Source organism: Micromys minutus, assembly GCF_963924665.1.
Source record: "Micromys minutus genome assembly, chromosome: 23".
NCBI lineage: Eukaryota > Metazoa > Chordata > Mammalia > Rodentia > Muridae > Micromys > Micromys minutus.
In genome coordinates, this window is record NC_137958.1 from 22,288,490 (window position 1) to 22,307,495 (window position 19,006).

Genomic DNA, 19,006 nt, shown 5'->3' on the forward strand with positions numbered 1-19,006 from the left:
AAATTCTTATAACAAGTGTAATTTGTCTCCATAATAAGGGTGATTTATTTCCAGGTCAGATGAAACTAGACTATGCTATCATACTGGTTTTTAAAAAAAAAGAAAAAGAAACAATGGTTGAAACACAATTCAACCCAAGAGTTTTCCCAGAGAAGGTGCTTTTTTCTTCCAAAGCTGAGGTCTCCATCCATTAGCTTGCTAGTTCTAGTCTCCCCCTCCTGCCATGTGCTTCTCATTGACGCTACTCAAACTCAGTGAGTTTGAATAAGTCTTGGAATAAGTCACATGTGTGCTCCCTAGAGGGCCCTTGCTCTCAGGGTTGCACAGAAACTCCCTCCCAGGTGCCTGTGTGTCTTGCTTCCTCTGTGTGCAAATCCCTTCCCTGATTTCTCAGACATCCCCACCTTCTTGTGTCCTATCTTCCTTCCTGAGCCCAAGACCTGTCAATCAGCACAATCCCTTTCTCAGTCTCTCAATCCAAACTGCATTAGAACAGAAACCCTGTCATGTTCCTAGTATCCAGGCCAGGGACAAACACAAAAGAAGGTTGAATCAATATTTGTTGGAAGAATGAATGAACACCATATGGCCTGGCAGAGATTCAGCATTAAATGAATGAACTTTGAAACAGACATTAGACAAGTGATTTATTATGGGGGGAGGGGACACACACCCACACCCACACTGTACTCCTATGAAGATCAGAGTATTTGCTGGAGTTAGCCTCCCCTTCCATCATGTGGGTGTCAGGGAGGCTTGGTGGCAGACATCATTTCCTTGATAAACTTAAGCAACTGATTCTTTCTTTTTAATTGGTTGTTTTATTTTATGTATATTTCCAATGTTGTCCTCCTTCCCGGCTTCTCCTCTACAAACTCTCCATCCCCCCTCCCCTTGGCCTCAATGGGGATGCTCCTCCACCCATCCACTCCAGGCTCACCGCTCTAGCATTCCCCTGCGCCAGAGCATCAGACTCCACATCCAGAGACTGCCCCACGGGGATACATCCCATCTGCAGACACTAAACGCAGACACTATTGCTGATGCCAAGAAGTGCTTGCTAACAGGAGCCTGGTATAGCTGGCTGTCCCCTGAGAGGCTCTGCCAGCACTGACTAAAACAAATGCAGATACTAACAGCCACTATCAGACTGAGCCTGAGGACCCCAATGGAAGAGTTAGGGAAAGGATTGAAGGAGCTGAATGGGTTTGCAAGTCCATAGGAAGAACAACAATAGCAACTAACCTGACCACCCAGAGCTCCCAGGGACTAAACCCCAACCAAAGAGTACACATGGAGAGATCCACGGTTCCAGCTTCATATGTAGCAGAGGATTGTCTTAGCTGACATCAACGGGAGGGGAGGCCCTGGGTCCTCTGGAAGCAACTGATTCTTAACCATCCCTGCAAACTGAGACCCAGTCCCTGGAACCTATCATCCGAGATTACTAAACTAGAAATAACTTACAGGCCTACAATGTAATTGTGCAATCATGCTGACGCTTTGACACTTGCTTCTTTAGAACATACCTCATACTGATAATTGCTTCTTCCTTTTCTCCTAAACAAAAACAGTTGTCTTTTTTCTTGAAGACTTATAATTCAGGAAGCTTTTAGAACTTGACAGAGAAGATTGGATCTAGCAACCATTTAAGAAGCATGTGTTACTTCGATCTAAAAAAAACTAACAGTATAAGAAAATACTGATGAGATTACTCAGGGAGAACATGTACAATCGCCAAAGGTAATAGAAGCAATTGGATTAAAACTGTAAACACATTAGTCACCCAAATTCCCACACTTACCACCAAATGAGAAAATGCAACCAAACCTAATGATCCTATTGCAGTTAGAGTAATACAGTTTTAATTAATAATGTATACCTGTAATTGTCCTTTCAATTGAACACAGTCCACTCTTGTCATCCAGAGTGTGTAAGTGTCCATTACCAGAAGCAAATCTTCCTTATAACCTCTAAACTAGGGATGTGAGACCCACCATTCCCACTTGTACTCCGGAAGACATGGATTCATTAATTCAAAGTAACAGCTCTATTTCTTCCAAGCTACTTGCCCAGTGAAAGAGTTCAAGGTTACAACATTTTTCCCTTTCAATTAATTGAGATTGGACTTCATACTTGAGGAAGACGTCCAACATCAACCTCTGGCATTCTTTTTTCCCCACCCCTCTCAAGTGCATGCCCGTGTGCACATTCGTACACACACACACACATACACATACATACATATAGAAGTCATTAGGGCCCATTCATAGCCCACCACTATGGCTCTGCAAAGCACTGTTGCTGGAGAACAGTAATCTAGTCTTAAAACAGATGCTGAAAACCTCTGTGGTGGTCTAGCTTATGGAAATAGCAAAACGGTCAAAGCCTTAGTCAAGCCCATCTTTTTGTGATTTCATGCAATTGTGATGAGGCCACTTTAGGTTAAGCAACAGATCAGCCTCATTAAAACTGGAAACAAAAGTGACTAATAGAGTCAGAGGGTCTCTACAAAACTCATAAAGAGGAGAAAATGGTAAGGTTAGCTGTAGTTGTATAGTTAATGGTAAAGGACCATGGCAAAACATCAGACTAAGGATGTCATAAATCATATTCAATGCAAGAAATACACAAAGAAAGAATTTGATTCACATTCTGAAAAACATCAACAATCATAGGCAGATGGGTACCGAACCCAACCACATGCATATTCATTTGACTTATGGATTAGTTAGCCTAGTAAATCAAGATTTACCTAAACAGCACTAACCACTGATAAAGCATAAAATGACCTCTAAGATTATCTCAGAATTTCAACTTCCCTGTGGCTTTGTTAGTACATTATGAACTATGCTTTCGAAAAGTATAAATAATCTAGTTGGCCAAGGTACAAATAGCTCTCAGTGTTCACAGATTAGCTTTTTTTATTTGGAGTTCAATAATGTCAAGTCCTATAAATGGAGCTGCAGCATGCCAAAATACTACCCGAGGACCCATCTATACCATTCCTGAGCATATACCCAAAAGATGCTCAACATATAACAAGGACACATGCTCCACTTTGTTCACAGCATATTTATAATAGCCAAAACCTGGAAAAAAAACCCAGATATCTCTCAATGGAGGAATGGATACAAAAAATGTGGTACATTTACACAATGGAGTACTACTCAGCTATTAAGAACAATGACTTCATGAAATTTTTAGGCAAATGAATGGAACTAGAAAATATCATCCTAAGTGAGGTAACTCAATCACTAAAGAACTCACATGGTATGCACTCACTGATATTAGCCCAAAAGCTCAGATTACCCACGATACAACTCACAGCCCATATGAAGCTCAAGAAAAAGGAAGACCAATCAAGTAAAATTAGGCTAAGGGGTCTGCACAGACACACCACCCTCGTAACAGGGCCAGTGGCCACCTACATACCATGTGTGTGGCCAACACAATAGGACATGGGGCCCTCAGTGTTGAGCATCTCCTTGGAAAGCTGCACCTGTCCTAGAGATTTCTGAAACACCTGAAGAAGAGATCACCCTTGGAAAAAGACGAATGATCTAAAAACAATTGATTGCTAGGTGGGAAACCATAAATGCGAAACCTTTAAGAATTGCCCACGATACTCTATAAACATAGATCGGTTCAGTTTATGCAGAGGGGAAGGTAACGGGGTTCCATAGAAAGGACAGACTTTGGAGAAAACTATGCCCCAGTTTTATCATCTCAAGAAAGTTACTCATTGCAGCTGAGCTCCACCGTCTGCATATCTAAAGGCAGCCATGAAATGCCACGAGGACTAGGGCTGGAGGAAGCAGTGCAGTACAGTTAATGCTCAACAGGCAGTTTCATCATCAACAGAACCAGGTTTCTGACAAACTGCTAGAATTAGCAAGACAGCCCCGTAAGAAACCAGATAATTAATTTCCAAATGCAAGTGCCTTTTCAGGGACAATTAATTAAAAGTAATATTACAGAAACTAAAGAATGCAAAATATTTATTTATTTATTTATTTATTTATTTAGCTTCAATAAAAGCTTAAGCAAAGTCCTTAAATGTAAAAAAAAAGACAATATTATAAGATGTCATTTTTAATAGATTTAACAGTACAGAATAGCAGCCCCTATACATATAAAATACTTTCTGGATGAGCTCAATTCTGAATTCTCCCACTATTTACTAATCCAAGTCATCTAAGTCAAAATTACACTGATATCTGTGGTATGACCACATCTAATACATTTGAAGTTTTAAGCTGAACACCCTCAATTCCTTTGCATAGTCGTCATATGGCAAACTTCCCAAATAATTCACTTTCCAACACAACCTTCATCTTTGCTCCCTTTTAAGTATTGCCTGTAAGTTGAATTGATGGCCTAAGTTATTCTGTTCAGACATATAGACCCTAAGACACATCTGATTAGTCATTGCTTTTAGTAGTCATGTGACAGATAGGGCCACAAAAGTAATCTCAAGATTTCATTAGGACTGGAGAGATGGCTCAGTGGTAACGAGCACTCACTGCTCTTCCAGAGGTCCTGAGTTCAATTCCCAGCAACCACATGGTGGCTCACAACCATCTGTAATGGAATCTGGTGCCCTCTTCTGGTGCATCTGAAAACAGCTACAGTGTCCTCATAAAGAAAATAAATCTTTTTTTAAAAAAACCAAAAGATTTCATTAATCACATGTTTAACTATGTAATTTTCAAGAGCAAAAATAAGTCCACATTTCAATCATGTTTGTTTACTTATTCTAACTTTTCAAAAAATATTTTGAATTTCATTTCTGATTTCTACTCATTGAGCAGCCTTCCTGACTTTCAATTTTATATTTGGTTATACTTCCTGAAAACAAAAGTATTAATTAAAACAGGAGTAGCAAATAGTAATAGGTCAAAAACTGGACACTACATTGGTTATCCTCATCTAACTTAGCATCAACTGCTAAAAATTAAAACTTTGACGGATGTTTGTTTGACAAACCAAGAACCTGTTTAGCATGCCTTTATTCATCATATGTCTTTGTATCTTGTTCATGATGATACGACAACATAAATGCCTTGCTGAAAATTGAGAATCAACGTATCTGCATCATACTCTAGACCTGGCAGTACCACCCCCACCAGCCTCCAGCGAGGTTCTGTACTCATTCATCTCTGCTGGCTGTATCTTCTCTTTCTGCTCCTTCTTCAGGTGCTCACATTTTCCTCTGCACTTGTCATCTGCTGCTTTTGCTGTGTGCCCAGAACCCCGATGATCTCACCAACATCATTGATTTCAACTGTGGTTTATGTGCTCAAAGCTTCACTCCATCAGCACCTTTCCCTGAGATGAACCAGATTTCAAGAGAACACCATTTGGACATCTCTTGGGCACTTTAGATACAGAATGTACAAAGCTGAACCCATCCTACTTCTCCCCAGCTTCTTCCTCTCCCTCCTTTCTCTCCTTACTGCTCAGTCTCAGTGTAAGGAAGCTACAGCATCTACTACAGCAAAAACACCGGAGATGGTTGAGTCATGAGGGCTCTACTCTATGAAGGAACTCATCCATTAGCACAGAAGCAAGTTCTTTATAAAAAGGACAGAAATTCAACCATCATTTCTAGAAAAAAAAAGAAAACTTTTCCATTCTTTGAGAATTTTGTACAATGAATTTACATCATATTCACTCGCTCCCTAACTCTTCCCAGATCTATCCTCTCCTCCCCTACCCACCCAATTTTGTGTCCGTTTTCTTTAATACAACTTTGTCCTTTTCTTTAATCCATCAAGTTAAGTTTGTGCTGCCCATATAGTCATGGATGTGTGGCATTCACTGCAAGGACCATACCCTTAAAATAAAACTGACTCTTCCTCTCCTAGCAGATACCAACTACCAATAGGTACTTAGCTAGGGGTGAGTCTTTGTGTCCATCTCCTTTCTCCATGCTGAAAGTTTGTCTGGCTTGAGTCCAGTGCAACTCTTGTGAAAACTGTCTCAGCTACTATGGATTTATACACAATGTCCAGGACAGCCAGGACTATACAGAGAGACCCTGTCTCAAGAAAAAAAAGCAAATGAGAAGACACTCTGAAAAACATCATATGAAAACTTACTACTATAGAAGCTTCCTAAAACGTATGTATGCGAAGATAGGTAGATAATAGACAGATAGATGATAGATAGATAGATAGATAGATAGATAGATAGATAGATAGATAGATAGATAGGTCAATAGATGGATGGATACATAGATCAATGGATGGATGGATAGATAGATAGATGGTAGATAGATAGATAGATAGATAGCTAGCTAGCTAGATAGATAGATAGATAGATAGATAGATAGATAGGTAATTTTGGATGGATTTACCCTATAATATGATAACAATACCTCTACTAGACACTGTAAGATACAAAACAAAAGTCTGAAGCTAGAAATAAGTTACCTACTTTGGAGTTCTTGGCAGGTGAATCCCTATAGACCCTCAAACAGGCAGACTACTGTCAGTGCCCTCGGTTACCTTGACAGTAAGACCCCATTGCTGAAGACACCATACATGAGTCATAGACCATAGAGGAATCAAGACAGTACTCACCTGAAAATGGGATCTTCTCAATAGCTAGTAAATGTATCTTTCCTTTTACCTCTCTTCTCCTGTCATTTGCTAGCCGTTTAGGTTTTGTCTGATATTTTTCTTTTCACTACAGAGGCCAAAGTCTCCTAAAATATCTTCCTGTCTTTAGTTCAATTCTCCTTTTAGCTTCTCCCACTTGCAGAGAGAAAAATCTTTCTAACTTGGTCCTAATGGCTCCCCGTCCATGCAGTCTCTGGGAGGTTCTCAAAGCATAAGCATCCCCTGCCATTCAATCCATGTCTGTCTCATGTTGGCCATTATACTGCCCATTCTTTCTGTTGTTGTTGTTAATTATTTTTATTGGATACTCTCTGTATTTACATTTCAGGTGTCATCCCCTTCTTCCTACTTCCATCCCCCTCCCCCTCCCCTTGCTTCCATGAAGGTGCTCCCTCTCCCAACCACCCTCTCCTACCTCAGTGCCTTGGCATTCCCCAACAGGAGAAAATGTGCCTTCACTGGACCAAAGGCCTCTCCTCCCATTGATGCCAGATAATGCTATCCTCTACTACATATGCAACTGAAGCCATGGGTTTCTCCATTTGTGCTCATTGGTTAGAGTATTAGTCCCTGGGAGTTCTGGAGGGTTTGGTTGGTTGATAATGTTGTTCTTCCCATAGAGTTGCAGACCCTTTCAAACTCCTTCGGTCCTTTCTCTAGCTCTTTCATTGGGGTCCCTGTGTTCAGTCTGATGGTTAGCTGTAAGCATCCTCAACTGTATCTGTATGGCTCTGTCAGAACCTCTGAGGAGGCATCCATATGTGGCTCCTGCCATATTCTGCCCATTCTTAACTTACATAGAACATGTTACATTCTTTCCCAGGGGCATGTTACCCTCCCTGCATCTAGAACAGTACTTACAAATTTCAGCTGAAACATCACCAGCTGGAAGCCCCTTAGCCTTCCTTAGTGGACCCTTCCTGGGGTTTTGACTCAGCCCCGTGCATGGCTCTGCAAAAGCACCTGAGCCACCTGCCCTGCCAGCAGAAGTGAGAGGAATATATGTTACTCACTAAGTGAATATACACATGAATGACCATCATAAAAGAAGTAACAGAGAAGGAAACTGCTGACTTAAATTTTCAAAAATACTGGCTGGGCACGGTGGCATGTGCCTTTAATCCCACCACTTGGGAGGCAGAGGCAGGAAGACCTCTGAATTGAAGGCCAGCCTGGTCTACAAAGTAAGTTGCAGGAGAGCCCTGCTACATAAAAAAAAAAAAAAAAAAAAAAACACTACCTCAAAAACGAAGCAAGACAAATTTTTCAAAATTACTCTGATCACAATGCAAACCCGAAGTGCTTTTAGCCACTTTGCAGCTGTTTCAGCATTTTTCTAAACCATACACGAAAAAGATTCTATTATTGTGGAAAGTTAATGACATTATATTCCACTGATTTTTTTTTTTAGAAATAAAGTTTATTCTTACCTGAAACATTAAGGGAAATAGTTATGTAATTTATGTATATGTATTTGTAATAATTGCTTTCTGTAGGTGTTACATATCTCTAAACATCTAGACAGGGCAAAAATCTTGAGATACATACATATCTAGCTTGCCAAATGGTCTGCCAAATACAAAATTCAACCACCCAGTCTGTCCATCTTGTTAGAGCAGCCCAGAACGGACTTAAAACAAGGACACTAAGAGGTGAAATTATCAGTTCTATGCCACACCCTCCCCCCTGCCCCCCACCACACTGACCGAGGACCAAAATCTGTAAAACCATCTGTCAAAATAAACCTTTCCTCCCTCAAGGCGATTTCCTCTAGAACTTTGATGGACAGCCAACTTACCACAGACTTACAGGCCAGTGTCGCAGCTTTGGTGCTGAATGAAGCCTTTAAAAGGCTTAACATAGAAAAGCAAGATTCTAGTTTATAGGATGGTTTTTAATTTGAAGTTTAAAAACTTTGCTATTTTATTTGATGACAGGATGGATAAAATAGGATTCGAAAATTGGGACCTAAAACCATCTCAGAAGAAGTTAGTTGGTCAAGAGTTCTTTCTCTAAGCATACACAAATTCCTATCGATTTTATTAAAAGACTTCATGTGGATTGCTGTCTATCTCAGGTGAGGGCGGGCACAAGAGAAGGCTAGAGCCTGTGATTGGGCAGTGGAAAAGGAAAACGGGCTGAGAGTTTTAGAGACAGAGAGGAGGGAAGAGAGAAGATGGAAGAAGAAAAGGATGAGCCCAATCCACTTGACTTTAAATAGCCACAGGTAGCTATGAATGTTATAGAAGGGATGGACTAGTTAACAGGACAATTTATCCAGTCTAGGTGGGCAGCTTGTATCAATATCAATTGGCTCTAAGTTCATTGTGTGGGTGTCTTGTGGGTTGAGAATTTACTGATACAAATCTGATAAATTACAAGCCTCCAGAGTTTTGATTTAACTGAGTTGCGAGGATTTGTGACAGCAAGTCACGGGGTAGATAGATGGGAAAATAGCAAGCGGTTCGAAGGCAGACGAACTGCAGGGAACAGGGAAGACTGCTGTTAGCCACTCCCACTGCACGCCAGAGCGTGGGGAAGAAATTTGGGAGTGCTGAGTGGGTTTGGTAAGCCAGCCACGGGGAGGAGAGAGCGGTTTTGGAGCTCTGGAGGGGCAAAGCCAGCGTTGGTGGGACAGGCTTTGGCAAAAGGGAAAACATGTGGTCTTGACACCCTGCTGGGAACAGACAGAGACCGCTGGCCAGGGCCTAGGGGGGGATAGCGTGGATTGGTATTTTAATATTATACACAACAACTTCAGAACCAGCAAACCAACTTGTATGCTTTCCCATCAAAGACAAATCAAAGCATTCATTTTTTTTTCCTGATTATATTTCAAAGGTTAACGACACGAAGGACAGTCTTTTAAATGGTCTAGGAAGTTACATTTCTAATTCAATATTTTCTGGTACTTGCATTCCCACAATATTTAAAAAAAAGTATGTTTCCCTTGTGGGTGTTTCAAGCAAAGACAGTGACATTTTAGTAATAAGTCAATACTTGGTCCGTACATGAAAGTTTTTACCTGGGAAGTATAGCACTTCTTGATCTAAAATGTTCTGGGTGTCAAAATGAAATCCTTTTTTTTTTTTTATTTAAAAAATTAATTTATGTTTGAATGTTTTTGACTGTGGTGTGAGATCCAGATGGGAAGTTATGACAACAGCTCAAGCAAGACATCAGGTGCCCAGAAGTGGGGAGAGGTTCTCACTCTAAGCATTTGAATTACAGATGCAGAAGCTGCCGATGGATGTGATACAGGACATGAGGGACAGGGGAGTCATCAAAGTTCCTGAAGGGAGGAGTCGCCCTGAATGTAGTGAGCAGAACTATTAAGAGTAGGCTAGGGGTAAATGTCAAGAGTTCGGTGTGCGGTCTGTCCTACTGGGGATATCAAGTCAAGTGGAGACACTGGTTCCTTCTTCACTTAGAATCCAGGAGCTGAGCTACGCATACGCTACACATTTCACAGCTATTGTGGATGTGTGATTTCAATCATGGACGGTACCACTGAGACAGCGGGAATGGCTGGGATGATGGAAGACTGGAGACTGAACCCAGGAACACGGCAGTGTAAATCAGGAAGAGGCGAGGACCAGCAAAGACTGAGGATTGAAGTGGGTTAAGATAAAATCCACAAGGGTGGTAAAATTTCTGTAAGGACAGAATCATCACCCTGAATTAGTATCGGTGTACAGAATATTTCAGGGAATTGTCTTTGTGAATTCCAATTCTTTCTCAAACCCTCAAAAACCCTGTTTCTCAGTGATCTCACAATAATACCTGATATCACTTATTTTGCATTCAAATTTATGGAGTCTCTTCAAAGGCAGGATTCATTATCTCCATTTCCAGACAAGCGTTCAAAGATTGTTCAAGATCACGTCAACCAGGGGTACAAACAGATTCCCAGTAGTTTCTTGACTTGAATATTCAAGAAGATAAACTGAGTTAGAACAAACACACCTCCAGATAAGTGGCTGGAGAACATTAACCAGGAAGACTGACCACCCCTCCCCTTAACATTACAACTGTTTTTATTCAAATGCCAATATTGGGCGTCACCAAGCCCAAGTACTTAATAATTCCCATATTGTTTATTCTGTCAGTTGTGAACTTTTAGAAAGCACTGGCCCTGTCCTCTGCAGCCAGTCTTTTCCCCAGCATGTGCATGAGTCATGGTGTGTAGAAGATAACTCAGCAATGTTTGCAAAGATGCCTCCTGAGAATGGAAGACCTCGTGGTCCATTCAGTGCGGCTAATAACATTCTAGTACATTCTGCTGAGGAAGGAAGTCAGTGAGGATGTAGGGTCAAGAACTTTTTGCAACAAAACTTGCCCCCATGTTTCAGACCAATAACTGTTTCTTCCGTTATTCCAAGAGCAGTGGTCCTTACACTTCAGAGTGCACCCCAATTACCCAAAGGGCTCACAACAATGGAGATTGCTGTGCATGAGGCCAGGGCCCAAGATACTGTGTGTCTAAGAAGGTCCGAGATAATGTTAAATATTGCTGGTCTTAGAATCACTCTGAGGACCACTGAGCTAGGGGAAGAAACAAGACTTTAGTAGCAAAGCTTTAAAGAAAAATAATAGTCTCTTCTGCCCCAGAATTTTAAACTGAAGGCCAGTGTATCATGATCGCTGGGTGTTTATTTCTGTCTTAAATCAGGTGCAACTGAAAGAAGATGTCAATTATGACTAATTGCACCACAAAAATCAATTTCTTCATATAATTGAAAAAGCAAAGCTAACTACTTACTCTTTTGAAGGCAGTGATTAGTGCTTCCAAAGAAGATCTATGCCTTACTTATTTTTATAATCCCTAAAGTGCTTTCGACAAAAATACCTTCAATCATTGTTTGCTGAGTAAGATTATGCAATTCCCTGCCTCAGTAAGTGTACTATGTACTTGGGAAGAAATGTGTGCTCAAAGTCTTTGCTGAAGTGTATGCTATCCTTGTGCAACATAAAAAATGGGCCCCTTCTGGGCACATGATTTGGAGGGAGGTATGCAGATCCATGCCAGAGCACTGTCTTATCATGCTGGGCTCTGGGTGGATTCTAGCTCTTACTTGTTCTTCAGATTGGTGCCCTATTTACAGAACATAATTCACTTACCTATCCTCGGCACTTCCTGTAAACAATACTCATGGTAAAATGTATAGCTGCCAGAAAGTAAAGGAGATGCTAAAGCTAGAACTCACAAATGAGAAAAGGTGCATTGTCTTTTATGATCCAGGAAGAGCTAAGTGGAGGTCTAGGAACTGATCTAGGACAGAAAGCTTTACAAGTCTGAGATAGTCTGTCACCAGCACTAGGACCTTCAGCCAACAGACCTCTACTATAACATTTAGCTTGCCTTTTACCCCTCACTAGACTACTGCTATGGTTTGGATATGAAGTGTTCCTCCAAAAGACTCAGAGGTTGAGTGTTTGGTAACTAAGAAGGGATATTGAGAGCTGACTCAATCATAAGGACACTAACTTATTGATAGATTTGTCTATTCATGAGCTCATAGCTAAGTGGGCTAGCAAGAGCTAGGACCCACTCAAAGTAGATAAATGAAGGGTGTACTTTGTTCTTAAGCCCTTTTTCCCTCTTTCCCTTCCCCCCTCTACCTTGGGGTCAGAGGCCTCTTCTGCTATCTATCTCCACATGCATATTTTTCTTTGTCCTTCTTGCCTTAGGCCCAAAACAATAGGGACAGATGATTATAGTCTGAAACCATGAGCCAAAATAAATCTGTTCTAACCTGTCCCTCACATGTATTTTTGTCACAGTGACAAAATGCTATCTAAAAGTTTATGTTCTCATTACAAATGTGTGTTTTCCATCACATTACATATAGCAAATGTAATTACATGATGTGTGGGTTTGTTTGAGATTTGCCCCTCAAGATTATTAAGCTCTATGTAAGGTCATATGTTTTTCATCATTTTTCTACAATTACTTGGTACCTAAATACTATATATGTGTGCATATTATAATGTGCACACACATATGTATACATTGAAACTAAAAATATTATAATAATATTAACAAAGGCAGTAAAGAAAGAGGTATAGGTGATTCCTTCCATGGAAAATAAAATACAATAGAACTTGAGAAATTTCTGACAATCAAAAGCAAGAATTCCCAAATACTGCTTGTGGTGGTTTGAACATACTTGGCCCATGGGAAGTGACAACTATTAGGAGATGTGACCTTTTTGGACTAGGTGTAGCCTCGTTGCAAGAAGTGTGTCACTGTGTAAGTAAGCCTTGGAGGCACCTATACTATAGCTCCGCCCAGTGCAGAAGATTTCTTCCTCATGGCTGCCTGAAGAAGATAGTCTCCTCCTAGCAGCCTTTGGATCAAAATATAGAACATCTCAGCTCCTCCAGCACCATGCCAGCCTGCACACTCCCTTCCTTCCCGCTGTGATGACAATGGACTGAACCTCTGAAACTGAAAGCCAACCCCAATGAAATGTTTGCCTTTATAAGAGGTGCCTGGGTCATGGTATCTTTTCACAGCAATGGAAACCCTAACTAAGACACTTAAAGAAAACCGTGCTAGGAAAGTGCGCCACTCTCTGTACTGTGTGCTGCTATTTTCATCCTGTGCTAAAACATGACACTTCACGGATCTATCAACTCTGGGTTTTACATTGTAAATATTGATGGTGTGAATACTTGCTGACATTTGCCTAAAACATGGAAAATGGTTCTAAGCATGAGAACTTGAAATGGAAAATTCACCTCTTGAGGCACAACAAGCAGCAGTTGTTATGGTAACTATGTGAAAACAGAGCTGTCCTATCTCCTTTGTCGATGATGTGACATCCCCCAGAGTGCTTGACCAGAGCCTCGGTTACTTTTTTCTGGTTTACATAGACTTGGACATGTCAATCACTTCTCAAATCTGGTAAGGCTTATGACTATCCTATCCTAGAACCCCTACCTCACCCACTAGTTAATATCAACCTATCCCATCTGATTCTGGTAGAACCATCCTGTAACATAAGCACCAAATACATAGCCTCTTGTCAGTTCTCTCATAAGCATCTACCCTTTCCTTCTTCAGTCTTCTCCCTTTCTTCAGGATCCCATAACTGACATCTCTTCCAGTCTAGCCACTGTTTTGGTATCTCCTTTGTGAACATTTCTACTTTGCTTAGTGTTGGCAAAACCCAAGTTCAATCTTATCAGCCATTCCTTTTACCCATGTGATTCTCAGGTCCCCATACTAGCTAGCCCAGACCGTTATCCTGAGCATTGTAGTTTGGTCCTTTTCAGCCAATTAGCTTCAGGCCAGTTCCTCTAAAATCGAAGTCCCTTATCTTCCTCACATTCCTTATCCTGGTGCTGGCGGAGCCTCTACCTAATCACATTCACTCTGCCCTCACCTGCACTTCCTGTCAATCTTCTAACCTCGTTTCTTCCACTTCCATAGCTACCCCTTAACTGATGCTCCGCCTTCCTTCTCCCTGACTATCACCGCCACGTCCAAGGAGGTCTCACCTCTTTCCATGCCCCACTCTTCAAATCAAGACCATGTTCTTAGCGTGGCCTAAGACCCTTCCTTCGTGACCAGGTTCCTGTGCCTCTCAGATCCGATGCCCATTAAGCGTCTTGCTGCTCACTGAATTCAGTTGTACCCAATTATGACACAACACAGCTTGATGTTTCTGCCGCTTTTTGATCTGTGCTCAACACCTGAAAAGCCTTTCCCTCAAAGGAGCCACGTTTCAGGTCACATCTGACTCTTATCATCTTGGCATATTCCTGCTCATCTTCCAGACCCTCCCCAACTCTTTGGCAGTGCCATTTCTAATCTTCCCTAGGGAAGATTTGGGCTCTAGGACCGTTCGCCTCTCTTCCAGCACCAAATCTCTTACTTACAATTGCTTGTTGACACATCTACCTCGTCCTTACTTATAATGTACGATATCTTCATTTTGTATTTATGTTGGAATATTTATCATGATATTTTGCCTGCAGGCTAATGTAAACTTACTAGGTGTTGGTAGAGTAAAAACTGTTAGCCAAAGTCATTATCCACTAAAAATTCAAAGACCCGTAGAACCACACTGTGCAGCCTTTTAGAGCTGTACAAAGGATCTTGCAGTTGTAATGATCAAATTAAATAACTAATGTATACACAATCAACTTACTTCTCACGAGCTTTCTTTTAATATCTCATTGCAGTCCTGAATCATCTGTTGGCCTGGATACTTTTTTCCTCTGGCTGCCCTAACAGGTCCAATTAGTCAATTAGTCCAAAATCCCAGTCAAACTCACAGGTGTTGGCCTAGGCTGGGCCTTTGAAGTGTCCCCCTAAATTCTTCCTGAAATACTAGCATTGAACTCCACTAATCTAGCAATAAACAATCCTCACACTGGTACAGACTTATGTTCCCTTAGTATATTACACATCCCAATACTGAAATAGGTCTCATTTAATTAGTCAGGTGGTAAGTGCAAATAAAACAAATGCATGAAACCCGGAAAAGTGTTTCCCTCCCCAGTACAAACCCCAGATAACTCCATACCACTCTACTATCCAGATACCACTCAAGACTATCACATCCGACCCTTGCCCTTCCCCTCCGGGCACAGAGACCTGGCTTTTATTTCCCTCACCTAGATGCCCCTTCCCGTTTGTGCTCACACTTCCGCCCTGCTGATTTGGTCCCCAGCTGACCTTCCAAGAGCAATCATTTTACTCCCCTCTCCCACTGCACGATCCAAGGGCTCTATGGCGCTGTGCTCAGAACCGCGCTCCCGGGTCCAATTTGCCACCAATCTAAGGAGAGACTTCTACCCGCAGCCCAATTAGATTTTTGGAGGGCCCTTGGTCTCATCTCCAGCAATCATCCTCAGGTTCCTCCCAGACCAATTTTCTACACTGTCCTTTTCTTTCCTTCTACGAGTAAGCAAGAAAAAAAAAAAGTCAGTCCTTGTAATTTCATTAAACATGGCTTACTTCATAAAAATGTTGATAGACAGTTGAGGTTTAGAGGACCCTGCAGATTTTTTTCACACCCCTTTTCACTCATGTTGTTAAGACTTGGCTTTAGTTTTCAGCCTCCAAGGCCCAGGTCTTCACTGCTCTTGGTCTCTCCGGACCTCACAGTACTGCAGTCCTTTGTGTCTGGCAATACCTGCCTTTAGTGTTAAGAAAACCCAGGACTGAGCAGACCATCGTGGGCCCCAGCACTAAGGTGGCAAGTACCAGTCACTCTGGAATATGGAGGTGGAAGCAAATGGTTAAACCATCCGAATGGACAAGAAATGGTTACTTGCTGATGGTCATAGTTCAACAGCTGTCTCTCAGAGGGACTTGCTAAGTTCAAGACAGATCCTTCCCCCGCACCCTCTCCCCATATCCTCACATCTCCAGAACAGGAAGTCCTTACCCTCAAAGCCTGCGAATCATTTACCCCCGCATTTTCCTCTTCAAAATAATGGTAGGTTAAAACTATGATAAAGAGTACAAATCAGCTCAGCTCGCTAGTCTCGGTGTGGACAATCCGGTTCTGCCCGTGGAAGGCCCCTTCTCTGCCCCGTGGAGCCTTGAGCCCACAGTGTGTAGTCTCACACTGCCTAGAGTCTGCAGGAATAATATAAGTAGATCTGTTTATTACTGGGCCTAGAAACACAACTGGCCAGAGGCTGACTCAGTAGCATCCTCCTATAGATTTTTTTTTTTTTTTTTTGTCTATTTTCATTTTTAAAGGGAAAAAATTCAAAATGAAGATCTAAAAGCATGGATCACATATAATTTCTAATGCCAAGTCAATGAAAGGCTGGAACTGGATGAGCATCACCTTCTTGAACATTCTGTCACGCCCCCCCCCCCCGCCTGAGTTCTGTATGGTTATAGTCTAGGGATAGGGATGTATCTCAGTTGATAGAGTGCTGCTTAGAATACAAGGGGTCCTAGGTTTCCTCCACACCACTGGATAAACTGGGTGTGGTGAACCATACCTGTAATCCTAGCACTTGTGGTATAGAGGCAGGAGGAAACTCAAGACCCATCACCAGCTACATAAGGAATGTGTGTGTGTGTGTGTGTGTGTGTGTGTGTGTGTGTGTGTGTGTGTGTGAAAGGTCTCTTCTAGTGGCCTTGACCTTTCCACTTCCAGCAGGTTCTCTATTGAGAATTAGTGTTGCAGGGAACTTGGAACTTCACTTCATTAGAGAAACATGTTCTGTAAACTGTAACTAGGCAACCGGGCAATAAAGTTTATCTCGCCACCACAGTTGTGGGTGTCCAAAAAGCTGGATTCTATAGAACCCCCGTAGACTATACCAAACCAACTAGCACACGCTGAAATTATGCACAGCTGTTTGCTAGGACTTGGCCCCGATATGCCAGCTACAATACAGCTGCCTATTCACATCCAAGCTTGCCCTCTGACTGTCCATCCTTGTGGGCTATCCTGGGGACGTGTATTGTATGAGAGAATGAAAACCCAAGGCTGACGGATGTTGTCTAAAAGGAGGATACTCTAATTCAGAAGTGGTTCCAGCATGCACCAAAAAACAGAATCTAGCCTTTCTTCTCAAAAGGAGCTAATGGCTAACCTATTTTTGCTGGATACATTTAAAGAACCCAGCACCCCGATTCCTAGCAATCTTCCTTAAAACAGCATGTGTGCCTCACCTCCTCTCCAACAGGATCACTCAAAGTAGGTCAGAAATGTTACTTCCTTCCGTTCATTGATTTTCATTAAGAGAACACATTTTTTTTTCCCGGAGCATCAAAGGAAAAGATAAACACGCAATGCAACTCCCAGTGACACTCTCTGTAAATTTTTGGCACGGTAAGTCTCGTTTTCCCAAAAGCAGGAGAAAAATCTAATCACCCAGAATTTATCCCTCTTGGCTCTACATCAGCAGTAATCTTAAAAACTGTAAAGTACACAGATACAGGACTTCAGCCAGATGAAGAACCTCCCCGAAGGAGTATATTCGCTTTGCCCATTCTAATTTTCTACATCACCAACCCGCCTCTTTCCTTAATACTTGCTTCTCTACCTTCTTCACATTCATATCTTGCCAGAATGTCAAGAGACCACACGGTTCCCTTATCTGGAAGCTGAGGGCTTGGGAGTTGGATAAAAGCATTTGTGGAGACCAGTGAACAGAGAAATCAGGGGAGGGAGGGTGGGTATCTAGGTCTCTAGAAAGCTATTAAGCCTTAGTTTTCCAAATCCCATGGGGCAGGGTTTCCCCAGTCTCCTCCCCTTCCTGAAATTTCTTACTCAAACCCAGGTCCTGAGACCTGGCTCTCCGAAGGGGGCGCCGCAAAGTCTTTCAGAAACCCCCAAACACCCCAGCACCAAGAGAAATACAGGACCAGGAAGACAGCAAGCCTGTACACCCGCTCCTAGGCAGCTAGCAGGGGCGAGCAACTTCATCCCTGGATATCAACGAACGCCTCTGTCCTCCAAACCTGAAAAAGGTGATGGTCACTCTGAGCCTGGGTCCGCGCGACCGCCCCACCCCACACCCTGCCGCAAACTCCAAGTGGGGACCCAGTGCTGCTCACCTCCTGGCACGCAGGAAGCGGGCGGCCCGAGGAGGACGAGTCCCCAGCCCAGACTGCCTGGCAGCCGGCGAGCGCCCAGCAGCAAATCCAGGCAGGGCTCCAGGGCGGCGAGCGCGCGCGGCGGGGATCCCCGGCCGGTCGCCCCCGGCCCCTGCCCCGCGCCCGCCGTAGGGCGAGCAGCAGCATCACGGCGCTGCGTGGACTCGGGCGAGGAGGCTGCGCGGCTCGGGCTCCCGGAGGCAAGGACCGTGCTCTTGGCTCTTCTCGGCTCAGCTCAACTGGGCTGATGCTCCCGCTGACAGCTCGGCCCGCTCTCAGCGCGGGCAGCCTGCGCCCGTGCTCCCGTCACGCCAGAGGGAGGGACCGTGGGACGCGGGCGCGGCGCGGGGGCGGGACGCGGGGCGGGGACGCGGGAGCCCAGAGCAGGTGGCGCGGGCTGCGGCTGAGGCCCAGCCCAGCACGCGTGGAGCGGTGGCACTGCCAACCGTACAGGAGCCTTGCGACAAGGTAGAGGGAGTCAGAGAGGCCAGAGACTCCAGGGTGTCGCCCCTCTCTAGCCCCCTGTGGACACCCTAGGGATATCTCTTATAAGGATCCATGCCTGGTAACCTCAAAACGAATTTCTACAGGATTAGGGTTTACTGAAATGGCAGAGAGGAAAGAGGCCTGAGGTTTGTAGTATTGGGCTCTGTTATCATATCTATTTAATGAAAATGATAACAGTACTCACCCCATGAGGTCGCCGTGCAGGTTTATTACACTGATGTGCAACAAAGCTCTTGGAAGGGTGCCTGCCTCACAGGAGATGGGAATGAAGTGTTGGTACCAAAGCTACTTC

At 43.1% G+C, this 19,006-nt stretch overlaps 1 protein-coding gene and 1 pseudogene across 2 annotated transcripts in view; one reads left to right on the top strand and one right to left on the bottom strand.

The window, feature by feature from the left end:
- ELAPOR2 (endosome-lysosome associated apoptosis and autophagy regulator family member 2) overlaps positions 1-18,354 on the bottom strand; it is a gene marked incomplete at both ends in the record, with an annotated part of 155,411 nt that extends 137,057 nt beyond the window's left edge. Inside the window, one exon of the mRNA XM_080936073.1 lies at positions 18,169-18,354. Within this exon, the coding sequence (XP_080792199.1) occupies positions 18,169-18,354 (186 nt within the window). The remainder of the gene's footprint in view (positions 1-18,168) is intronic.
- Positions 18,355-18,454: 100 nt separating this feature from the next.
- The window catches only part of LOC308435648 (splicing factor 3A subunit 2-like), a 42,405-nt pseudogene continuing 41,853 nt past the window's right edge, over positions 18,455-19,006 (top strand). Inside the window, exon 1 of the transcript in view lies at positions 18,455-18,675. The product of the transcript in view is annotated as a splicing factor 3A subunit 2-like (transcript). The remainder of the gene's footprint in view (positions 18,676-19,006) is intronic.